Raw genomic sequence first — 20,876 nt, 5'->3', positions numbered from 1 at the left:
ATACACAGTTTAATTATGGTGTATTGAGAAGAAAGTTCACACATGCAGGTAAAATAATTATACTAACCAAAAAAACCCCAAATAAGCTGCAGCCACAAGTCTGTGGCTTAGGAAGTGTGTATGCGTATTGTCTTTTCTTAAGTCATATATTAGTCAATTTACTTAGCATTATGCAGTTTTAAAACTCGGTAAGGGAATTAACATGCAGAAAGCTGTCAGATTAGTTGTTTCACCAGAGCTGATGGTCTGCAACTAAAACAGTAAGTGCTTAAGTGGTCTCAGCATCATGTACAAGTGATTAAAAACTTGTGTAGGTAAGTATCTGTGGACTGGCTTTACAAATCTTTGCACCTACAGCTTAGGGTGGACTGTGATGAATATTTTTTCACTTGAAAACAGGAGGGTTATACTTGTGTGAAATGGGAATATGATGAACATAATCTCTTTAAAAAACTGCAAATCTATCCTCGCCTTCTCTACAAAGGTGTTGTAAAACTGCAGTGTTACCAGAGGTGTGTGACAAGGGAGATCAAAAGCACAGAACAGCTTTTGTAAATGAGGTTAGTTAATAGATTTAAGACTTGTCAGGCTGAAAGAAATGGCAGTTTCTTCTTGGAATAGACAAAGACATAGAGAAGGTACCATGAAGGTGGTAAGGTTGATTAATGGTATAAAAGAAAGCTTGGAGGAGCAATTAAATAGACTGGGATTTTTCAGCTTGGAGGAAAGTGAACTGAAGTTCAGGTTCCTTCTTAAAGCCTTGATAGAAGGTGGGTGCTCTCCCAGCTTCTGGTAAACGACAGCTCTGTACCTTCCCTGATTTTAAGCTGCTTCCAGTAGTGCCCACAGGAATAGGATAGTGGGTCAGGGTAGCCTCTGGATTGATCCAGTGTAGCTGCTCTCACTGGACAGAATATTTTCAGGCTTCATCAAACGGTTTGCCAGGAAAAATAATGTTTTAGTAAGTATGGCAGGTTTCTTTTCTTTAGAATAACTCCTCATGTTAATAATGGACAGTTCAAACAAGCTGTGCGAATTTGATGTTCAGGCATCTCGGCTGGAGGGATGCCAGGCAAAACCAAGAGCTGCCTTCTAGAATATTTCTGTTGATGCCTTTTCTGTGTAATACCTGTAGCACAGATGCCCTGTGGTCTCTTGAAGATTTAATTGCAATGTAAGACCAGGTCTACTCCTGCTCTGTAGGGTGGATGAAGCGTTGCTTAGCACAGACAGCAAACCCTGTACAGCAAAGCTGTGTAATTACACAGGCATGCAAAGAGGACTTCATCTTTACTATTAACTGTTCGGGGAGTTGTAAATAACACGCATATGGTGACCTGTGTGCATCATTCAAAGGCTAAAACATTTGATGTTGCAAAACCTTGGGCTGTGGCCAATTTTCAGAATTTATTGAATGAAACATTATTAAAGCAGTGGTGGAAAGCATCCTGAAAAGTGTTCCTGTATACATACTTGATTTTTTTTTAGCATTTAAGAGCAGCTGTGAGTATTTCTGTGAGTCAGAACAGGGATGAAGCCACTGTTCATCACTTCAGTTTTGATGTGATCCCTTAGCATGAAAATACAAAATTTTAATCCCCATGGAAAATTGAGACACTGAGAGTAGAAAGTTAATGTTGCTTTAATCCAGAACATGATTTATTGTGCTTAAATTTCTCGCATACATGCCATCATCATCAAGTACCCTTTTCACCTAGCTGGTACATACAGATTTGCTCTCTCTGCATAAATCTTGGCTTTAGGCCTCAAACGGGCTTTATCTCCCACGTCAAGCCAGCAAGGCTCTTGATGAATTCCTGCCTTTATCTGGGAAGACGTGTGACCAGCAGTGAACACAGCAGTGACAGGACTTTCTACAAATAAACCAACATTTATTAATACTCAGTGGGCATACAGCCCCTACGCCGCTGGTGGGGCAAAGGGCTCGCGCGTGCTGGGAAGTTAATGCAGAAGCTAGGCTGGATGTGGAGAATATAGCAACTCTCCCATGTGGGTGTTGATGGCCCGTAAAGAGGGGGCATCTTCTGGTTGTGCAGCTGGAGTGTGGTGCTGCGAAGTGTATCCACGTGGGGGATGATTTCAGCTCAACTGATGTGTTGTGAATTTACCCCCCGACCTCCTTGCTGAGGCCTCTGTGCAGCCCAGCTCGGAGGAGGAGCACTTCTGCCTTCCTCAGTTCTTCCCTTGATCTTATCTCCCCTTAGAAAAGCCAAAGCTTGTTGAGCTCCAACAAGGATTTTTATCTCCTTGTGTGATAAACCCTCTCTCTAGTTGTACTAGCAGTGCTGCTTGGATGGCACTGAATGATTTTTACAGGCTGGCCTGGGTATATTCAGTTCACAGGTAATGTGGCTGGAACAGGAATACATTCTAGCTCATTAATGTGTTGGGTGTTGTGATGAAAAATGAGTTAAATACGTATGAAGCAAATTTTGATGTCAATAAAAGGAAAGAACTTTCATGTCATCATGCTGTTGCCAGTGGCCAGACTCTCATGTTTGACTCCTCTTCGGCAATATAAAACACACTGTATTTCACTTTTATCAGTTGGCTGCAAAATAGCTGCTTCTCCCCACTTTCCCCTTCTCCTTTTATTCCCCTTTGCCTCGCTGTTTCTTTTTAATTTACTGATTGTCTTCTGCAGAGAGGAGCACTGGCACGCTCAGCTGGCGAGTCTTTGAAACAGTTAAGAGAGATAAGAGCTGTATTTGGGTTGACAGAGCACCCTGGCCATGGCACTGGGGCTGCTGGGCTGTGCAGAGCTGTGGATTCTGTGTTCAGAGGCCAGAAGTCCTGCTTCGATGGGAGTCAGCCAGAGTGCAGCATCAAAACTGAAGTTTCTTCAAAGCTGCATGTTCTGAGCTCGGGGATTTAAGCTGGAAGAACAGATGGTCTCTCATCTGGTAGTATCTGCTTCCACAGAGTTTATTTTCTAATAAATGGGGAAATCCTCACTGAGCTGAGATTCCTATGGGAAGTTGCAGTTTGACCGGTGTCAGCAGCTTCATGAGTAGTTCTGGTTAATAATTAGTTGAGCGATATCATAATAGAAGGTTTCGGTAACTGCTGAGACATCGATCTGAACAGTGCTTCAGAGGTTACATACTGTTTACAGAAGATGAAAATCCCCTTCCCTAACTCATTGTTTTTAATCTCTCCTATTACTGCTCCTCAGTCCTGCAACTCAACAGTGCCTCTTGTGACATTCATCCCAAGGCATTTCATAGAATGAACTAGAATAAATAGCTCCAACAAGCCAAGCTAAACAAGCAGGAGAGATAAAAGCAGCAAACCATGCTGGCGCTGCCAAGTGAGGAAGGGAAGTCGGGCCAGAGCCTAAAATCTCAGAACTGCAAAGTCTCGTATATGAAAATCGCCGACAGAAGGGTGGCCCTGGGCCTCGAGGCACAAGTTGATAAGGAAGGTTCATGCAAAGGGCTGAGACCAGAAAAGCTGGGTTGGGTAGAGTCGTCCTTCCCTGGGACTGCAGTGAAAAACAGTTCAGGCATCTCTTACCCCCCTTTTTTTTTTTTTTTTAGTTTAGTTCATGACACAAAGATAGGACTGTGATTTACTGCTTATTTTTTTGTAACATTCACCAGGCTGTTAAAAAATACCTGGTATTTATGTTTCTTGACAGCTGCATATGGTACCACTTGACGTTTATATGGTTGTTAGTGGAGGGGTCAGGCTGAACTAGCTTAGTGTCCCATCGGATTTATTGCTGCTTTGAAGGGGCTCGTTGGGCTTTCCCTTGGGAAGGGTGGTCTAGTATAAAGGGAGGTTACGCAGCATTGTAGCTTCCATTTTAGAAAGGCACAGTGTTTCCCTTTTTTTGTTGCAAAACCTTAAACTTGACCTAATTGTATTTAATGCCTGCCCATGTATTCGGGAGCCTAAACAGTCTGGTTGTAAGAGCTACATTCTGGCAAATTCCTGTACATTAGTCAGGGCTACAGACTACATGATTTATTGTATGGGAATATTTTATCTTGTGATCTTAGAAAATAAGCCTTTTATTGGCTTGTTTGTCTAAACCCTCCTCGTGTTGTGGTTAGGGATATTTAGCACAGGCTGATATTTGTTGTGAAACAAACTGGAGAAGGTCATGAAAACACTCACTTCATCCTCTGCAAGTGGCAGATTATGGCAGTGCCCCTGTGAGCTTTTCAACTGGGGGGAAAAGGATTTTACCCAGTTAAGACATTGATCTGGTAATCTTTTCCATTGTCATGAAAAATAAGAATTTTAGAACTTGAACCAGAGTTTTTTCACAAGAAAATTAACATGTTAAAGGAATGATATTTAATGACAAAATACTCAGGAGACACAATTTCTTTGTATCATAACTTACACATTGAAAATTTAGTTCAGGCAAGAGCAATGGGGTGTGAAATGTTTTGTGGGATTTTTCATGACACTGGAGAAAGTGTGCTTGGAGATTCAAGAGTCTTCTGGCAAATTCCTGCATGAACATCTGTTGTGGTTAGCCGTCACTGGGGACGCGTCGGGATGTCCTGTGGCAAGATGAGGCAGAGTATCCAGCAACACGGGGATGTGGGTGTAGTAAAAGAATTCTCAAGGGAGGTTTGCTTCCATCTTTCTTCTTTTCAGCTTTATTGAAAGAAGGAGACCTGTGTAATTAACTTGTCCATCCGTTCCACCTAATATTTTTTGAGCCAAACTCAGAGGAAGGGGGGAAGCCTCTTCCATTCCCACAGCTCTCTCCAGGCGGGATGGCAGAGGTCAAAGACAGAATCAGCACGGCTGAAACTTCAGCTCACGTGTTCTGTTCAGCAGTGGTGCCCTTGCACACCTCTATGATTTGTTGTTTCTTGGGAAGCAGTGCAGGGAGGGAGGGGTTTTGAACCGCTGTGGTTCGGGGGAATGAGATGGGAGGGTGTGAATCTGTGGGTAATTAACCTTCCTTAACTTTCACAGCCCATGAAATAACTGATTTTGCGAGGTACTGTGCTTCTCAGGGTCAAAACTTACGATCTCTTACTAGACAAAACTAAATGACTTTGCACTTGCAACACTGAAAATATGTTATTTTGTTTTCCAAGTTTGGTGGCTGTGTGGGGCTGCAGGATGTAGGTAGGTTTTCACAATATTTTCCCTCAAAGTAGACCACCACTGTGCTAGAGATTGGGTGTTGTGTACGGAAGATCGCTGTGCACCGTAGTTAATTAGAGCTTTTTGTAGTTCTCGCTGTCACTGCAGTAGCGGTTACTCCTTGTTGCTCTGTGTTTTGACACCGTTTTGTTGCTGAGTGAAGAAATTCAGGGTGTAGAAGTGTTTATGCAGAAGGAGGGCTTCCAGCCATCAGTGCGATGAACTTCCGTGTCACATCAAGCCACTCCTGTTGACTTGCCAGCATCCTTCAAGCTAATACCTTCTGCACTAAATTTTTACTGCGTATGACTGTTCCCTGTAAAAGATGTAGGGTATTTCTCGTTTTCCCCAGGAAGTTGTGAAGCTTTAATGCACCTATATACCTTCCTTCTGAAGATGTCAACAGAACGTAAGTATGTATTTACAACTGACCTGATGCCAGTGTCTCTTCTGTGTAGGTTCGCTGTTCTTTGTGGGCAGTTAGCGGAACATGAGAGTATTCAGAAGCGCATTCAAGCTGGATATGTTTTTAAGGTGAGTAGAAAGGACGTGCTGGTTTTTGTGTAAGTACTGAACGATGCTTATTTCTATAGTAGTAAGTTGGGAAAAATTGGCTTCAGCTTTTATTGGGGAAGCAATAGTTCTCAAAGGTGCTCTGAGGGGGTGGTTTGGGCTGAGGAAGGTGATTCCAGCCACATGTGGTGAGGGTGGCTGCTCTGGCTCTGCACACACTACTCTGGCCTTTCACACTGTGATCTCAGAAAAAAGAAAAGTCTTGCAAATAAAGTGTGCGTATGTGATGAGACTGAGAACTTGAAACATTAAATTACTGCGTGGTAATAAGATACAGCACAACTTCTTCAGTAGCTGCCTGGGAGCATGCTTGCACCCACCCATAAACACAAAGCACTTATTTATCAAAGAGGATTTAATCTGCCTCTGATTCCCTTGTTTGCCATGATTTCATCCACAGCAGGGATGTTACAGGGTAAGAGGATGCACCTGGAACAGTTACTGCAGGACAGGCCATGTATAATTATTACCTCATCAGCTATTGACATGGCCATCATTACGTCAAAGCTCTGAAAAGGTGGTAGAATAAGATGAAGGGCAACTTCATTTTTTTGTGTGTAGTAATTCTTGTCTCTGAGACTAATAAAATTCTGGTTTTCTGTGTGCACTAAAACTATTTTAAGAAAATTCAGAATCTCTTTGTAGCTGTAATTTTGTTGATCACTGACCCTTAAATTGTGTACTTCTTCCTTTCCTCTTTATGCATTTGTTCACCCGCTCTTGTGGATATTGTATTTGCTTATAACAAAAGTATAATGTGTGTTGGTGATGCTTTTCCATAGGAACACATTGATAAAGCGATTGAACTGAAACCAGAGGATCCAAAGTCTTACTATCTTCTGGGCAGATGGTGTTACCAGGTAAAATAGTTTATTACTGCTTATTGCTGTTTTCTTTCTCCTTGGAATTTAATTCCCTGTTTGAACAAAAGATGGGTGGATTGAAACCGCCAGCCAAAAGGACTGAGGATGCTCTCTTTAGTTGCCAAACTCAGATATTGTGTCAGAAGGTGCTGGTATGGAAATGTCCTCATTGCTTGAAGGAGTACTGTAAAAGTTGTACTTTATGGGATCTAGAAACTCCTCATTTCGGTCCTGAAACAGTGCTGAGAACAACACTCCACTGATGAATACTATAAATGCCTTGCATTCAGAAACCTCTTAGGATGTAAAAGCTGATGTTCTTGTACATGTAGCACCTCAGTGCTTTTATAAAAGCGCTCTCGAAATGTCTGCCAGGGCACAGCGTCTCATTCAGCATCTCTCAGCTTTCCACCTGAGTTGTTTTCTGAACTGTAATGGAGAAGTCTTAGGCAGCTCATCTCCCTCTTGTCTTCCTCCTGTGAAACCTTAAATGTGTGCCTTCGTCCTGGTGTTACCGCTTGAAGCACTAGTCTTTAAATGGTACAGTTTTTTACTAAGAGTTTATGTAAGTTCAGGTCCCCCGTAGTGAGAGGGGGACTGCGGAAGCACTGAGCTGGTAATCAGGACAAGTGCTGGCTCAGCCGGTTTCCAGCGCGTTGCTCCGTGCTGACCATCAGAGGCCAGAAGAAGGTAGAGAAAGGTTGGTACTGGAGACACACTGAAGTTTTTAAAAGCATGCAGAGTACTGTTTCGTATTGGCAATGTCATTTGCTGTTGTAATTCTTTAGTCCCTGAATCAACCTTTAAAAGTGCTTGGTGTACCTCTCTGCAATAGAATAAAAGCTGCGGGGGTTTTTGCCGTTTCATTTATTTATTGCCACTGTTCTGCTCTTCATTTTTCCCATTTTTTGTCTCTTTCCCAGAGGGAAGCTGTTTGCAAGAAGTGTTATTTCTGAACTGCTCTGAATTGGAGCTCTGAAGGGCTCGGGGCTCTGGACGTAGTTTTTCAGTCACTGCATGTGGCATGGGAGGTGAAACGGCAAAGAATAGATTAGGAAAAGCACTGGCTGCAAACTAGCCTGCTGTTCCCCACGCTTTACTCAGTAAAAACAAACTACCTTCAGTCCTTTAAGCACATATGGATGTGATCAAGGGCATTTTGGGGCTGGCAAGAGCTTCTGGACACAGTCTATCTGTATAATCCTTTGCATGTGTTTCCTCTGCCCTTGCTACACGCAGTGTTGGAGGTATTAAGAAGAAGCGTGCCGGCTGCTTTATGTTTCTTGACAGGGAAAAGCTTGGAGTCAAATACCATAAATCAGATTTAGTGCCTATAAAAAGAAATAAGACTTTGCAGTAACTAGCCACTTTTCAGTTTATACAATTTGAAAGTGCTTCGCTGCTGTCAAAAATGAAGTCGCGTTGCAGAGACTGTAGCTGAGATAATTGACACTGGTAATTACAGAGGAGCAGTGAGCTAAACTAGTGGAAGCTCCTAGCTCTTTATTCTATTGTGGACTTTTCTACTCAGCCTTACTGCTCTTAGAGCTGCTGGAGCTATGAAACAAAACCAGATGTATGTAGAAATATGTAAGTGCTTCTGCTATTCTGCATTGTAAGAATTATACAGTATTAAACAAAGCAGATGTTACCAGAAGTTAGTTCGAGGCATCCTTTCCCCCACTGACATTTCAGGGTGTTTCTTATTAGAGAGAGAGGAGCTGGGAGCAGGAGAATAAGATTTCATGAAATGGTGCTAGTAGCTACCTGTCTCACAAACTGTGACTGTCTGTCGGCGGGATGGCTTTAGCCTGCCCCTTTCGGGAATCTCTGTGTGGTGAGAACATGTTCCTGTCCGAGTGTTAAGCTGGGAGTGGGGAGGGCTTCACACATGCCCCTGCTCCGAGGTGTGGGGGATGCTGCCAGGAGCTGGTGTGGCTGCAATGCAGCCCTGTGGCGTTTTGGACCACCCACAGTCCCATGCCTGTAGTACTCGGTTGTAGAGACAAACCTTACTTGGAGCGTTACGCATGTGGCAGCTGGTGTACAGAGCTGCAGGAGCTGACTCGGGATGAGGAAAAACAAATCGGGTTTAATCCTGTGGCCGGACTGGGATACTTGTCCCAAATGTGCCGACACTACCAAGACCTTTGGCTTTCTCCCGGGCGCACGAGCCAGCTACAAGGAACGGGATAATTCTTGTCTGCGTGCTTTTGTCTCTGGTGGGTCTGGCAGTGTCATCTTCCTGTCTCTGCAGGTTGCCCACCTGGGATGGCTTGAAAAGAAGACTGCTGCTGCTTTGTTTGAAGCCCCTCCTACAGCCACTGTCCAGGACGCGCTGCAAAACTTCTTACGGGTAATGGAATCCACTAAGCGAGGGAATCGTTAACCTGGCAAACGCAGTCACAGGTGTGGAGTCGGAGTCCTTGTGTTATGCTTCAACTCATCACTCCCCACGTGCTCCATGATACATCTCCACTGACTAGAACCTGTGGAAAGCAAAAATTTTGGAGCCTCCCTTATAGTCAGACAAAAGAACATGATTTTGAAGATGTCAGAACCAGACCCAAAATGTTCAGAATTGGTTTTAAGGGGTTTGGTTTTCCTTTTAAAAGCTGCATAGTGGAGTGATTCATGGGTTGATACTAAATGCATATGATTTGTACTCTCAGGGTCTGTAAGATCTGTTTGAGCTCATCCCTGGGAATGCTTGTGTAGATACATTCTGTCATTTTTATTTCTCTCAGAATATTTTATTAAAAGCTGTCTGATTAGGTAAGACTTCTGCATTTCAAGCTTTTGAAGACAACTGCTTTAAGGTTTCAGGGCACATTGCTTATGTATTTCTAGAAAGAAGTTCTTAGGAGTACTTTCTACGCTGTAAGAATCCTACCCTCGGAAGGGCTTTTTTTGGTCCTCCTGTTAATAAAAATGGATTTAAGACATGGCGAGTTGCATTTTTGAGCGTATAGCTCTTGCTGCGAGGGTCTGCATGAGATGGAGTTAAAGAGACTGTCTTTGGCTGTGCATGTGAGAACTACTCTTAAGCACCTCTGATGAAGTGTTACAGAAATGAATTGCCCCACCACTTTATAACTCATGGGTTGGGCCAGCAGTTTTGAAAAGTGTCAGGGAATATCGTACTTATTTCAATTTCTTGTAATTTTGCCAAAATGCAGTTGTTTGAGAGGGAAATTTGTGAGGGTATCTGCCCTAGGCAATATACTTTTCAGCCAAAGTGGTTAAATCATTTCAGAGATAAGTTTGAGGCAAAGTGGTTTGTTCGTTTTTCATTAGAGAGAAAAATAGCTTGTCACTTTTATTGATAAGTTAAAGCGGTGCTGTGGTTTGAAACAGTAACTTACATTTTTCTGAGGTTTAACTTTGGTCAAATACAGAGAGAATTATAAAAGGACACAGAAACATCCCTCTGGCAGCTAATTATACCCTGAACAAGTGCACTTCCCGTATGCTCCGCAGGGTCCATTTCAGCTTTCAGCTGCAGTCAGCGTGCTTCGGGGCAATGGAAATGTTTGGCACGTGACAGCTCTGGGTTAGTCACAAACTGAGCTGGGTCTAAGGCCAGACAACAGGATGAAGAGGAGGAACATGGTCTGTCGGTGCTTCCTCTGAGGTCTGGGCTCAGGCGTCTTGGTAGAGCTGGTGGAGGGGTTCGAGTGCAGGTGGGATACGGGTCAAGGGAAGGGTTCCTAACAGGAACATACTGCAACAGAGCTGCTTGGAGAGTGATGACTGGAACAGAGATGAATGGAAGAAGGCAGAGGGATGTGAGTGACGAGGAGACTGGGAATTGGTAGCCAGGAAGGAGAAGATAAAAAACTGGGGGAAGATTCTTGAGGTTTGGCACCAGCATATTTGGGAGATGCCCAAGTGGATGAGACTGAATGGGCAAGGAGGTTAATAACAGTGTGCGCACACGTGCAGGAGGAAGTGGTCAGCCTGGCGCTGAGTTTCCCTCAGCTTCTGAGCGTGCGACTTCCCCACCTCGTGTTCGTCCCTGACACGCGTTAGGTGAGGGGGTGAGTGTTGCTCAGCGAGTCGCAGGCACTTCATGAGAATCTGGGGACTTGCCCAACCCAGCCAGGGAAGCCTCGGGAAACTTCTTACACTGATCTATCTATTTACAAAAGTAGGGTTTAGTCATCTTTTTTTTTTTCTTTTCTAAGAGATTCAGTAAGCCTGGTGTAAGCATTAACTGTGTCCTTTGCATATCCTAATGTCTGCCTTTCTCTCCCCTCTGTTCTTTGTAGGTTGAGGAACTGAGCCCGGGATTTTCCAAAGCAGGCAGAGTATACATTGCCAAGGTAACCCGTCACTTGTTGCTTTCTTTAGTTCAGTCATATGCTTCTAGGATAAGAAATATTTGTATTAAAAAATTATCTTTGGCTGTAAAGTGCTAAGCACATATAAATTACTCCATGCAGAAGCAAGATTTTATAAAATGATAACATTTCTAAAAAAGACCAAATTATCTGCTGCAGAGGCATTAAAATTCAGGGAGGATTCTGCCTTTGAGTCATCCACTGGAGCATCCTTCTTGTGTTTTAAGAGATCAAATTCTATATAGAGCAGCACTGGTAACCTGTAAGCCACAGGCTGGAGGTTTAATCCCACCATGAATTTCTGTGGTGTATACAGAAAGAGAATCATGGGGGAAAGTACAGGATAAAGGATGTCTCTAATTTTACCAATGCAGATGGGAGTCTTGAGTGGTGATTAAATACACCGTGAGTGCTTGGAGCCTGGAGCTCCAAAGATCCTTTTGTTTGTGTTGAGGGAATAACTGGTTTTGAACTCTCAAACGTTAAAATTGCTGCTTAATTTCTACAACCTCCAGTTGGAGTCTAGAAATATTTAAAGCCCAAATAGTGTTAGAAATACTAGCCAGAGTGGGCGTAGCAAAGAGTAGCTGTAGTCATTCTCTGTGAAATTCCTGAATTCCCAGTGTCCCAGAGAATGTGAATTTTATCAGGGTAGCGTGCAAGTCGTAGGATCTGCTTAGTCTGGAGTACATTATTCCTGGAACCTAGGTGCAGAATTTATTTCACAATAAGCATCTTGTTAAAGGAAAATGAAGGTGATAGCAGAGGAGAAAAACCCACCAAGACATGTAGTAGCCTTCACACCAGCTGGATTTTATCTCTGATATATTGCAGAGATACATATAATACACTGTGTGTATTTAGTCACGAGTCCATTAGGTAAAATTAGCTACGTACGCACAAACCTTTTGTTTCTGGCGGCTTACGTACCATGAGGAATGTGCTCTTAACTGCTGCTCTCTCTGCTTGTAAACATAGCCAGCATTCATGGAAATTCAAAATCACCCCTAAATGTCTTGTGTAGAGTAAAGAATGAAAGACTTGGAACTTATTTCCAGTGAAGCTGCAGCAGCAGATCCTTCCAAGTCTTAACCTGAATAGATTTTTGGCATTGATGTAAAAATGTGGGTTTCACTGTGTGTAATCTACATGGGCTGGTACGTTTTTATTTGGCTAATAGTTCACCACCTGTCTGACAGATGTGATTGAGCTTCAGAAATACTCTGCAAACACAAGTTAACAGAAAGGTAAATAGGACTACTTGTATCTGTTGATTTTGGGTTTGGGGTTTTTCTTCCTAATCCCAGGCTCTGTCACTTTGGATCACATCCGTAATCACAAAATTTAAGAAGTGCAATTGTTATTAATTATTTTGAAGACAATAGTGCTCTGATGGGTCAAACTTCAAACAAAAAAAGAATTGTGTTTTATAGTCATCTTCTGACATTTTTGACTGATGTGTAGGGACACAGGGTTTTTAAAGGCTTTGAGGGTGTCCATGACTCCATCTATTTTGAATTCACCAGACGCAGGAATCTGTCAACTCTCACAGCAGCACAGAGACTTCTCTTTCAGAACTATCCCACGACACAGGAGAATCCCCAAAAGACACACGTGCTGTGTGGTGACACTGCAGTCTGACTCCTTATCCTAACTGAATGTTGGCTTTTTATGGCACTTTCAGCAATGATTAACTGCATTGCTGATGGTTTTTTTTAGCAACCACTTCCTTTTACCATGCTTATTTTGTAGTCCCCAAATGCCTCCATGATTCTCAGCACCAAAACCCTTCCTATTATACAGGGGAATGACTGTTGCTCTGCTGTTGGAGGAGAATTCAGGATGAAGAGTATTTCACACCTATTGTGAGACCTGAGAGACCTGTAAATATTAGACATTACAGGTGAACCTCGTGTTTACCAGCTGAGGGAATGTAAGCTTCATAAGAGGATGTGCTCTCAGTACAGAGGTTTTGTGATGAAAGGGGTGTGAGGAATAGTGGCTAAGTGGAAATAAAAATAGAGTTTCAAAAATGGTGAAAATCACAGGGACACGTTAAAATCTTCAACCAAAAAAAGCAATCTCCTTGCCCAAAAATAAAAAAAAGGAAATTTAGTATTCCATAATCTGATGGTGGTTATAATGCTTTGTGAACGAAGGATGCTGCAGGAAATGTCAGAAGCCTGAAACTATACAGTACAAATGGTAGAAACCGCTCCTTTTATCAGTTGCCAGGGTCCATAATTGCTCGGTTACATTTGCTGCCTGTTTTTTCCCCGTTTAACTCTTCTCACGTTGTCACTTTTTCTTCACAGTGTTACAGGGACATGGGGAACAACACCGCAGCTGTTCTCTGGATGAACCTTGCTTCAGAGCTGCCAGCTAATACAAAAGAGGTAGCAGTCTCAGTAAGCACAGATCGATGATGAGTGGAAATAAAATGGTTCCAGAGATAAAATTGTTTTCAAAAAGATGTTCCAGTTTGTAAGCCCAGGTTTTAAAGTATTTTGTTCCTTAGCGTGGACTCTTTTCTTCTCTTGGGACCTGTTATCCAAATGCCTAAAGCAATTCAGCAAAATAATGAAAAATAATAAGAAGCTGCGAGTGTCTGATAGGGGTTCAGAAGTCCAGGCGGCCCCGGTGCCATTCCTATGCTACTTGCAGGGTGAGGTTACAGCCCCTTTCGGACACCTGGCACATGCTCAGCGCTGTGCCTCGTGAGCTGGGGGATCTGCACGACTGCACCTCCCAGCACGCTGTTCTGGGGGAAGGTTTATTCGTTTTGGTGCTGGCGTGGCTGGCCAGCTCAGTTCAGGTGGGGCCACTTAAGCCGAGTGGTTGTCCTGGGGCTGAAGCGCTGTGCTCCCTCTTCTCATTACCTGTGTGGCTCTGGAGGAGCAGCCAAGGTCTAACTCTTGGTGCCAGGGTAGCTCCTGGGCTCCCCCAGGCTGGAGCTGATGGTGCTGAGCCATTCAGAAGTTTGTGTGTGCTGCCCAGCATTTATTTTTTTTAATATCTAGGATATTTCAGCTTTTTTATTACTTTTACAGGGTTTTGGAGAGTGGATCGAAATGTGTTTTAGAAGGTGCCATGTGGCAGCGTTCCCCAGCTGGGAGCTCTTCTGCACTTTCCTTTTCCCTTGCACTTTTCCTGTTAAGCAGAAATTTTATAGAAGGTGCCCTCAAATTACTGCCAGTTAGAAACCGGATAAAAGGCCATCAGCTTTTAATATGGGTCTGATGTTATTTGCATCGTCATGAAAATGCAAGCAATGTTAAGCAAGGTCATCCAGATCTTGCAGCTTCAGCCTTAGTCAGATGGAACAAACGTTCTGGATGGAAGGCAGAATTATAGAAATACGCAGCGTTTTTGTGCCACTCTGTTTGAAGGCCATGATTAGTTTTCAGGTTGCTGTAGCAAAGTTTTGTGCTGAGATTCAAACCCCAAGTGTGCAAGAGATCTTGGTGGACCAGCTGGCACGGAGCTGGCTTTGCCTGTGCTACCACCTGCAGGGCACCGGCCTGCATTGCCTAAACCCCCGGGCCACTGGCTGTGGCCAGACGTGGGGAATCCAGGGCAGGAAGCAGGATTTGTTCCCTTCTGGCAGAGGAAGCACCCTAGGTCTGCCTGATGGGGAGCTTCCTCACCGTACACTGGTTGGAAATCTCTCTAGATGGAGTTAGAATGGCATGGCTAATAAATATAAAGAAGTTTTTTTCCAAAAGAACAAGAAATATGTGTTAGAGTTTAATCAGAAAAGCACTGAGATTTTTCAGGAAAGACCACGAGAGAGCTACAGGCAGAAAAGTCATGAACAGTTAATTCTCTCTCCTGCTCCGAAATTAAAAGTGGCTTTAAGTCTTTGCAAATGTCAGTTCTCATTGACAATCAAATAACTTCCATCATGTTGAGAAGAAAAAAAACAGGCATTTATCCAGACTGTGAAGTCAGTGAGGGAGCAGAGGTTTGAATTCTGCTGCTCTGGTTGTCGGTTCTTGTCTCTCAAAAGGAAATAAAAGAGAAACTCTCTTTGATACTTGGAAAACTTCATTAGGCTTCAAAGACAGTAGCGTCTTTGTACAGGGGAGTACAGGGGAGGAGAAAAAGGCATTAAGAGGAAAAAACGTAAGGCTGTGGGTATGCTTAAAACCTGGTGTGGGGTTGGAGAAGAGAAGGGAAGTTCTCTTTTTTAATTGTTTCAGTTAGGCTGTATATTTATCTGTTCTCTTACTGCATTTCCAGGATGCAGAAAGTGAGAGAGAACTGGAAGAGCTGCGGTCAGTCTGGGAAGAGTAAATCTGTAAAGGCTCATTGCACTTGGTGCTGCACGGACAGCAGAATTCCTGTCAGAGGGGTTTCGTGATCCTGACAACTTTGATTGCACTTCATGGATAAGCCACAAGAGTTTACAGGAAGAAACACGCAGCAGTCTGACCAGCACGCCCAGGAAAAGATCTTGGTGGGATTTAATTGGATAAAATTTTGTATTGTTTTCCTTCTTACAGCACTGCATAGGTTTGATTTTAAAATTCCTGAAAAAGTCAAATTCTTAAAAACGGAGGGGGGGAGGGTCTATAGGTAGAATTTGTGATATGAAAATATTTGTGATTATGTATATATCAGATATATGTGAGAGATATAGTTTGTGATATAAAATATATACATATTTATATATACACATATATTTCACATCACAACTCTACCTATCTAACAACTTGAACTTCAGGCCTGCTTGCTGGTGAGCTCTCTCAACTGATTCCTGAGGAAGTCTTCAGCCAAAAGCTTTTTCAGATTAACTGTTTTCTCTTTCCCTTAGTGATACGTATTAACTGAATAACTGAGGCCATGCCTCTGGTCGGGGTTCAGGTGCGGTGACGCTCGGAGCCGCCGGGCTGGGCGGGCAGCTGCTGCTGCTTTCTGCCAGCGCGCTGTGCGGGAGGCAGCGGGATGTTCTCACTCCCTCAGCCCGTTGGCTCAAACGGGCACTGAACCTGTGACTTACACTTGCAGAACAAGAAGACAGCAATGACTTTGAGCGAATTCTCAGCCCTTTCTTCCTTGCTGTGAACAAATGGGTGCTGGTGTCCAGAACACACTCGTTGGCCCTTTCCAGCTCTGCCTAAACTCCGCTTGGGGGAAGCCAGCACTGCTCACTGTAGGGAGTTATTACCAGGGGACCAACGAGATTTTCTTCACAATACAAACGTTATTTTTTAAGAGGTGCATTGCTTTTGTCAGAGAAGTGAGTACTAAGATTTTAACCTTTAGGACTTCCTCCCAGTGATGTTACTCCCTTCACTCACATGAGATTGAAAACCTCCTGTGTCCCTCTAAGCTATGCTGCTGTGGTTTAGATGTGATAATTTAGTTTGAAAAGTAGTTATTTATCAGTGGAACACTGGTTACAGGAACAGGAATATTCTGTGGCAAAGCTGACACTTCCCTGTAACATTCTTCTACCAGTTCTCCTTGACTCGTTAGGTGACACCGAGAAGGCAAAGCTGATGACGGATGTTTCCCCTGACAGCTCCTGGGCACCAAACAAAGTAAACTCTGCTGTGCACTGACACCAATGGGGAAGCAAAAACTACGTGCAAACATTTCTCCAAATATTTAGCAAGGCTTTCTTGACAGCCCTTCAAGTCTCCCCTGGCAGCTAGCTGGACGCTTATTTTTTAATGTTTGTTATGTCTTGCCGTGTCGTATAGTGTTTGTGAAGTGTAAAGTAAAAAAGTGCAAGAGTGAAACATTTCTTATATCACCTTTTCAGTCCCTTGCACATGTGTATTAAACTGATGGGTTTTTTACTTTGTGAAAATGACACTGAAGGGGAAATGTGTAGCAAACTTGAGCTTAAAAACTTCCCATTTTATAGATTTGGCACTTTTTAGCTTTTTTTTGTTTGTCCAAATTAAACTCTCTAAAATTTTGGTGCTGAACTCATATCATGAGATCCAGGCAAGTGTGCAATTAGCTTTATAATAAAAACTGATACTTATAAATGGACAGCTGAATCCTGACAGGCTAAAGTTGATCCCTGTGTTTTTGTGCAGAGCTCCCCTCATGATGAGTGGGCACTTGATCTGTAATTGTGGGACTTTTTTTTTATATTTGATTAATGTGTGCTCTTCTTTGAGTTCTTCATTGGAATGGTGAAGCTGCCTTTTTTACTTAGTGTGAATCTGTCTTGTTTTGAGTATTTCCAGTGGATGACCATTTTTTTTTTTTCTTCTAAACATCCGATCTTTAAATATTTGCACAAGTCTTTCAGCTATTTTTTTTTTGATTGCTTAAGCTAAGCTGGGAAATCCACAACAGGAATATCCAAAAGATGATGATCATCAACGTGATTCTTTTATGGAAGATTTGCAGGGTTTTTTTCTGGAGAGAAATGGTAATAGCTCTCAAAACAGTCATGTAGTTAGCTGTCCTTGGGTTGCCTTTCCCTGCCAGCAAGTCCCAGAGTGATGTTAATCAGTAGCGTTTGCTGTTCTGTGTGTTGTTTGAAGGTTGCTGCCTTCCAAAAGTAAATGGTTTCAGCGTAGGTAATTGGGAGAGTGCAAAAAGGAAATATTTACCCTACTGAGAATCTGTAGCTTTACTTATTTGCAGATGCCTTCAAGCCTTCACCTGTTTAACTTGTCAAAACATAAACTGTTTAACATAAACCATCTTTGGATTATGTATTTTCCAGAGACAACTTTCACTCTGTGTTTCCACAGATTTAAATTCTCCTTTGATTTTTTTGGGGTTGTCTGTTTCAAAACAACAAGGGATTCTAAGTGTGAGAAAAACCTGTGGATTTGCTGTTCCTTTCGTCTGCTGCTTGGGTCCCTGCACTGGGCTCGGTTCGAGTGCTTCATCCCATTTATGTTTGTTAAGTCTGTAAGAGGGGGGGCTGCACGAGGAAAGCTTTTTGTTAATTTGTTAATTGCCAAGGTGCTGTATTGGTTGGCAGCACCTCTCCAGACAAGCAGCCTCTGTTAAGTCCTCAGGAAAGAGCGCTGTAAAAACACAGCTTTGGGTTACAGACTAAACAGCCTGTTAGGAAACCGATACCAAAAATCTTGTTTTTCTTACGGATAGAAGCTGAAGTCATTTTCTTCTGGGGACAGAAGGCATCTGGTGCGGCCGGGTGGGGCATGTTGGGCTGTGAGCAGAACCTTTTCTGTCTGAGTAAAAATAACCTGCCTCCCTCGAGGAAAAGGTGGTCATTAATGCGTGGTGATTCTTCTCATTTGGTGTTCATTCTCAGATGGTTTCACACAGGTACAACCTTTCCACTCTCTTTTATTCTATTTCGGACCTTCGGTCAATGCTTTAAGCTTTCTGTGCATTTGATTGCCTGCTTCCCTTCTGTGGTTTTTTAAAAAAATAGACTTTTGTTTTGGCTTAAAAGAGCAGGGTCTGGCATTTCGCTCCCGCGTATCCTTTGTGTGTGTGGTCTTGTCCCTTTCTTGGGGGATCTGAAGCGGAGAGCTCTGTTCCTCTGGTTTTGGTACGGGAGAGCTTTCCCCCGGCGGCACTGCTCCCGCCGGCAGAGCTGGGGTGAGGTCTGTGTCTGGCGTGTTGTTTTTTCTTGTCTGCTATCTGCTGGAACCTAATTAATGTGTCTCTAAGACAACGATGAAGGGTGATGACAGAACTTGCAGATCCTTTCAAGTGCAGATAAAAGCTGTATTTTGCCACTTTCAGTCTGATCTCCAGGAAGTTATGACATAATGATCAAAAGAACCTTTTTTGTTTTGGTTTTCCCTTTTCCTGGCTTCTTGTGAATAAGAAGAATGTGACTAAGTAATGTAATTCAATTCTAACGGCATAGCTTGCAGGTTGATGTGGAGATAAGGCAGGGCTCTGGAACTAAAACACTTCCCAATGGCCAATGCTTGGCATTTATTTTTTTCTTTAGCAATAAAATGTGCGGTCTCCTGTTAGGCTCTCGGCACGCCGCGTGCTGGGGAGGGGAAGCCATTCCTCCTGTTCGCAAGGGGAGGGTGTACCTCAGCAGCTTTCAGACAACATGGAAATTGAGACTTTTTAAAACTTGCACGTTTTGCAGACCAGTCCCAGAGTACAGTGGGAATTCCTCTGCACTCTACACATCCCAGGACCACAAGAAATTAACCTGCCTTTTGGTAGAGAGACTCCATCCTGCTCCCATCCAGATAAGTTCTTCTGGACTTACCCCGGGGTGACAGAGAATAATTTCCTGGAGCTACTCTTGTCTTAACTTTAAAATGTACCTACCTGTGGTTAAATTATGATACTAAAGAATAAGTGAAGCTTTTAACTGTTTCCTCACTGTGCTGTTCTGTTGGAAATAGAGTATTTCTAAACAAGAAGGGGATCCTGCTTAAAGGTACCTGTGCTGCTCTCTTGTTTTTTATGCCAATACGTGTCGGGGTGAAGAGACCCGATGAGTGGGTAGAGGTTGTCTACGTAACGTCCTTGTACTCGTGCACATGGTGGCTGTGCTGAGGGCAATAGGAAATGATGGGAAAGTGATGTTCGACGTTATCGTTTATATATTACTGTTGATATATATTATAATGTGGGTTACACCTGTACCAGATTTTGTATGTCAATACAACTACAGCTTAACGTTTTTAAAATGCACCAAAGTCATAGGGCCACACTTTGTGGCAAACGCTGTACTCCAGGTGAAGTTGTTTTTAAATAAAGGTGGATAATCAGTTGTGACCCGGTGCAGGTGTTCTGTGCTCGGCCTTCGTGGTCCTGAAGGCCATCTTCAGATTCCCCAGGACAAAGCCATAAACACGGGGCTTGCTGGCTGTGCTTGGTGCTGGTGCTGGGTGCTTTAGACTGCCTGAGTTTTAGCCCATTTTATTTCGAATTGCTTTGCAGAGAGAGTGAATGATGACACCGACTGTGCTTCAGCGTTCCCCAAAATCCGCTTAGTTTGGGAGTTCAAATACAGCAGTTGTACAGAGGAATAAGTGAGGTGGGAAACAGGGTTTAGGCCACCTGACAGAATAGGTAGGAGCAATTCTGGTTGTGTTCAATTCCTTGTCGACCTCATATCCCCATCCCTGGCGGAAGGACACGAGGGTTGTGTGGAGGAATCCTCCCTGGGAAGGCAGCCGGAGCACCACCCCCCCTCACTTCTGTGGCTCCCCCCCTTCCCAGGAGCAGCCCCAGGGCTGTCTGTGGTGCACAGCTCCTCTGGAATCTCTTGCCTTTTCTTTTCTCCTCAGGGTGATGTTGTGGCAGCCTCTGGTGCCCTGGGTCACTGCGGGGAGCAGTTTGATATGCCCAGGAGAAGAGAACCCCAGCAGCAGCGTGGGGGGAGCCCAGGGCGAGACCTCTGCCTCAGCCAAGGGTGTGACACTGGGGCCACCGTCTCAGGGAGGGATCTGCAGGTACCCTCACATTTGGTGTAAACCTCGGGCTCTTGGACCATCAGAAGTTGCTGAATGGCTTTTACAAGGGACATTTTGCAATACTTGAGCGTTAACTTGGCCATTGGTGGCTTAGAGCACGGCTGGGAAAATGGTTTTAAGCAGCTTGGACATGGCTGAGAGGAGGTCAGTGTTGACCCCATGGCCTTGGACAGGGTAGTCTTCAGAAAGAGGGATTTAAAAGCAGACATTCAGTTATGTAGTTGGTTTCCAATAAAAAGAGCATACCAGAGCTGTGAGCACCTCTCCCATGTGCTGGGAAACTTCTGACTCAGTATTGGAATAGAAATGTCAACATTGCTTCCTCCTAGGAACAGGACGGTCATCCCAGCCCGGCTTATTTCTGCTAACCCCAGATTTCTCTGGTTCAATGACACTTGTAATTCCTTGGAAATTCCCTGGCAAAATCTGACCTGCACAGACCCTGCTTGGTTGGAGACAACCTGAGCTGGGAGGATTGCGAGCAGGGGGGTCGCTGTCTTGTTCTTACAGCAGCTCGGTCTGCTCCGTGACGAACCTTTCTCCTGATGTGAAGGAGCAGT

General features: G+C 43.7%; 1 protein-coding gene across 2 annotated transcripts in view; it reads left to right on the top strand.

Annotated features, from left to right (window-relative positions):
* RMDN3 (regulator of microtubule dynamics 3) overlaps positions 1–19,615 on the top strand; it is a 38,618-nt gene extending 19,003 nt beyond the window's left edge. Inside the window, exons 7-12 of one of the 2 annotated variants that reach the window (XM_074884959.1) lie at positions 5,595–5,670; positions 6,492–6,569; positions 8,830–8,928; positions 10,844–10,897; positions 13,231–13,311; positions 15,158–19,615. In XM_074884959.1, coding sequence (XP_074741060.1) covers positions 5,595–5,670; positions 6,492–6,569; positions 8,830–8,928; positions 10,844–10,897; positions 13,231–13,311; positions 15,158–15,211 — 442 coding nt within the window. In that variant the 3' untranslated portion in view covers positions 15,212–19,615. Of the gene's footprint in view, positions 1–5,594; positions 5,671–6,491; positions 6,570–8,829; positions 8,929–10,843; positions 10,898–13,230; positions 13,324–15,157 lie in introns of both variants that reach the window. The other variant, XM_074884958.1, reaches the window with a different exon arrangement.
* The last annotated feature ends 1,261 nt before the right edge of the window (positions 19,616–20,876 follow it).

This window comes from Strix uralensis, chromosome 15, assembly GCF_047716275.1.
Source record: "Strix uralensis isolate ZFMK-TIS-50842 chromosome 15, bStrUra1, whole genome shotgun sequence".
NCBI classification, from domain to species: Eukaryota; Metazoa; Chordata; class Aves; order Strigiformes; family Strigidae; genus Strix; species Strix uralensis.
The sequence above is the reverse complement of the archived record's forward strand: the minus strand, read 5'-3'. Positions and strand labels throughout refer to the sequence as shown.